Source organism: Mandrillus leucophaeus, unplaced genomic scaffold, assembly GCF_000951045.1.
Source record: "Mandrillus leucophaeus isolate KB7577 unplaced genomic scaffold, Mleu.le_1.0 Scaffold66, whole genome shotgun sequence".
NCBI classification, from domain to species: Eukaryota; Metazoa; Chordata; class Mammalia; order Primates; family Cercopithecidae; genus Mandrillus; species Mandrillus leucophaeus.
The window spans coordinates 4,729,833-4,732,759 of record NW_012107141.1 but is presented as its reverse complement, the minus strand read 5'-3'; the positions used below and the strand labels follow the sequence as shown (position 1 = coordinate 4,732,759).

General features: G+C 53.0%; 1 protein-coding gene across 2 annotated transcripts in view; it reads left to right on the top strand.

The window, feature by feature from the left end:
* Positions 1-2,927, top strand: part of ARHGAP1 (Rho GTPase activating protein 1) — a 29,544-nt gene that overhangs the window by 17,335 nt on the left and 9,282 nt on the right. For both annotated transcript variants that reach the window (XM_012001391.1, XM_012001392.1), the window contains exon 4: positions 703-790. In XM_012001391.1, the coding sequence (XP_011856781.1) occupies positions 703-790 (88 nt within the window). The remainder of the gene's footprint in view (positions 1-702; positions 791-2,927) is intronic.

Here is a 2,927-nt window from a genome sequence, read left to right as displayed (position 1 = left end):
GTGCACCACCACACCCAGCTAATTTTTGTATTTTTAGTAGAGATGCGGTTTCACCATGTTGGCCGGGCTGGTCTCGTAATTCCTGACCTCAGGTGATCCCCTGGTTTGGCCTCCCAAAGTACTGGGATTGCAGGCATGAACCACTGCCCCTGGCCAGCATGACTTTTTAAAAAGTGATGTTGGCTGGGTGCGGTGGCTCACGTCTGTAAGCCGAGCACTTTGGGAGGCTGAGGTAGGAGGAGGCCAGGAGCTCAAGACCCAGCCTGGGCAAGATAGTGAGATCTGTCTCTACAAAAAAATTTTAAAATTTCACCGGGTATGGTGGTGCTCACCTATAGTCTTGGCTGCTTGGGAGGCTGAAGTAGGAGGCTCTCTGGAGCCCAGGAGATTGAGACTACAGTGAGCCGTGATTGCGCCACTACATTCCAGAGTGGGTGAAAGAACAAGACCCCATCACAAAAAAAAAAAAATCAGTTTTTTTTTTTTTTAAATACCCCAGCTCAGTAACCCTGAAAGCAAGCTGTCTCTCTTTTCAATGGCACACCCTTGAGTGCAGGAGGCTGCCCAGAGGTCTGTGTGCATGGGCGCTCTGGCCCCTGTGGTAACTGGCTCAGCTCAGCACGCCTGGCCCCTTTAAGTTCCTCACCCCACTTCTTTTGGTTCCCCTTCAACCCAATGCACTCCGTCTTTCTCCATACCTAGGAGATGACAAGTATGGGCGGAAGATCATTGTGTTTAGTGCCTGTCGAATGCCCCCCAGCCACCAGCTGGACCACAGCAAGCTCCTGGGGTGAGTACCTGCTGGGAAGTGCGTTGGGGCTTTGCCCAGATCCCCAGTGTAGCCTAATGCCACGTTCTTTACTTTCCCTCCCTGTCTGTGGGTGCTAGGCCGCCTGCCTTAATGCCTCCCCTCTTCTCATGAAGGAGCTGGTTAATATTTAGGGGAGAGCACTGGACGAGGAGTCAGACCTAGTTTCTAGTAATTGAAGCTGGGTGATCTTGGGAAGCATTTTTAAGCCTCGCTTTCCTCACCTTTCAAAGGGATAATAATACAAGCCTCTTTCCTTACAGGAGTGAGAAACAGGATATGAAAAGGAAGGACTTTTGTCCAGATGTGAGGATTGACTATTATAATCCTGTGGTGTTTCTGAGATGGATGCAGTTGTTTATCATTTATAAGAATCATTAGTGTTGTCTTATTTTGTGCCTTTAGTGTCAGTGGTTTCTGTACCAATGTGGGTTCTGCGAGCCAAACATACGTAATAACTCTGGCCGGTCCAGACACGTCCTGACTCAGGGCTGAAGACTGGTCGAATGCCGAGGCTTGAAAGACCCGTTTATGGTTGAGCCAGCTCTGGGCTCACAGGCGAGCAAACTCACCTCCTGCTGCTGTCCTCGGGGTGTGGAGTAGAGTGAGACCATCTTGCCCTGCTTTCTGTTTTCTACTGGTAAATTTTAGAAAGATGCACTCCTTTCCTGACCAGTTTGAAGCACTCTGAAATGTAAAATTCTGGCATTGTCCCAAGCCGCTCTTTGAGATCCTGGATGATTGCGTGCGAGCAGGAGGAAGTGTGGGCTCAGGGACAGACCCAGAGGGCAGCGGCAGAAGGGGAAGGGCCTGAATTGGGAGTCTCAGCCAGTCCTGGCAAGCCAGGGCCACAAGCTGGGTCTTCCAGCGCCATCTAGGAATTCTGTCTCTCTGGTCTTCTGAATGCTCTTCCCGCTGCTCCTCACAAGGCAGGCAGAGCCTTGTCCAAGCCCGCCTCGTGGCCCAGCCAGAATGGGCAAGAGCTTGGCCTGGGGCTGGCAGAGGAGGCACATGGCCTTTTCTCTAGTTCTTTCTGTGTCTGATGTACCAGGTGACAGCCTTCTGCCCAGATAATAAGTGAAGTGGGAGGAAGTCAGTGGGTGGGGGTGGAAAGCACCTGGTTTTCAGGAGACAGCTTGCTGGGGAGGCCACGCCCACCCCGGGGTGTCCTTGGCTTCAGGAAGTCCTCGACATCAGCTGCTGCTTGTCCTCCATCACTTCTGTCCTGGTCACAGTCCCTGCTGAGGGCAGCAGGGTGCTTCCATCGTAGAGCACTTTGTCCCGTTTTCAGTCAGATTATCTCAGACGTGGCTCTTCCCAGCTGTCCACCCGGATCCGGGAGGTTGAAATAGAAAGTGCCTGAAGCGGCCAGGCACGGTGGCTCATGCCTGTAATCCCAGCACTTTGGGAGGCCGAGGCAGGCGGATCATGAGGTCAGGAGATCGAGACCAACCTGGCTAACAGAGTGAAACCCTGTCTCTAATAAAAATACAGCTGGGCGTGGTGGTGGGTGCCTGTAGTCCCAGCTACTCGGGAGGCTGAGGCAGAATGGTGTGAACCCGGGAGGCGGAGATCGCGCCACTGCACTCCAGCCTGGGTGACAGAGCGAGACTCTGTCTCAAAAAAAAAGTGCCTGAAGCTTGGAATCAAATTCAGAAGACACATTCAACTTCAGCTCTGCACCTCCTGCTAGCTGCGTGCCTTGGAGCAGGTCTTTTCCAAGCCCTGTAAAAAATGAGACTTGTGGCCAGGCGTGGTGGCTCATGCCTATAGTCCCGGCACTTTGGGAGGCCGAGGCGGGAGGATCATGAGGTCAGGAGATCAAGACCAACCTGGCTAACATGGTGAAACCCCGTCTCTACTAAAAATACAGCCGGGCGTGGTGGTGGGTGCCTGTAGTCCCAGCACTTTGGGAGGCCAAGGTGGGTGGATCACGAGATCAGCAGTTTGAGACCAGCCTGACCAACATGGTGAAACCCCGTCTCTACTAAAGATACAAAAATTAGCCAGGCGTGATGGTGCAGGCCTGTAATCCCGGCTACTGAGGGTAATCCTAGCTACTCAAGAGGCTGAGGCAGGAGAACTGCTTGAACCCGGGAGGCAGAGGTTGCGGTGAGCC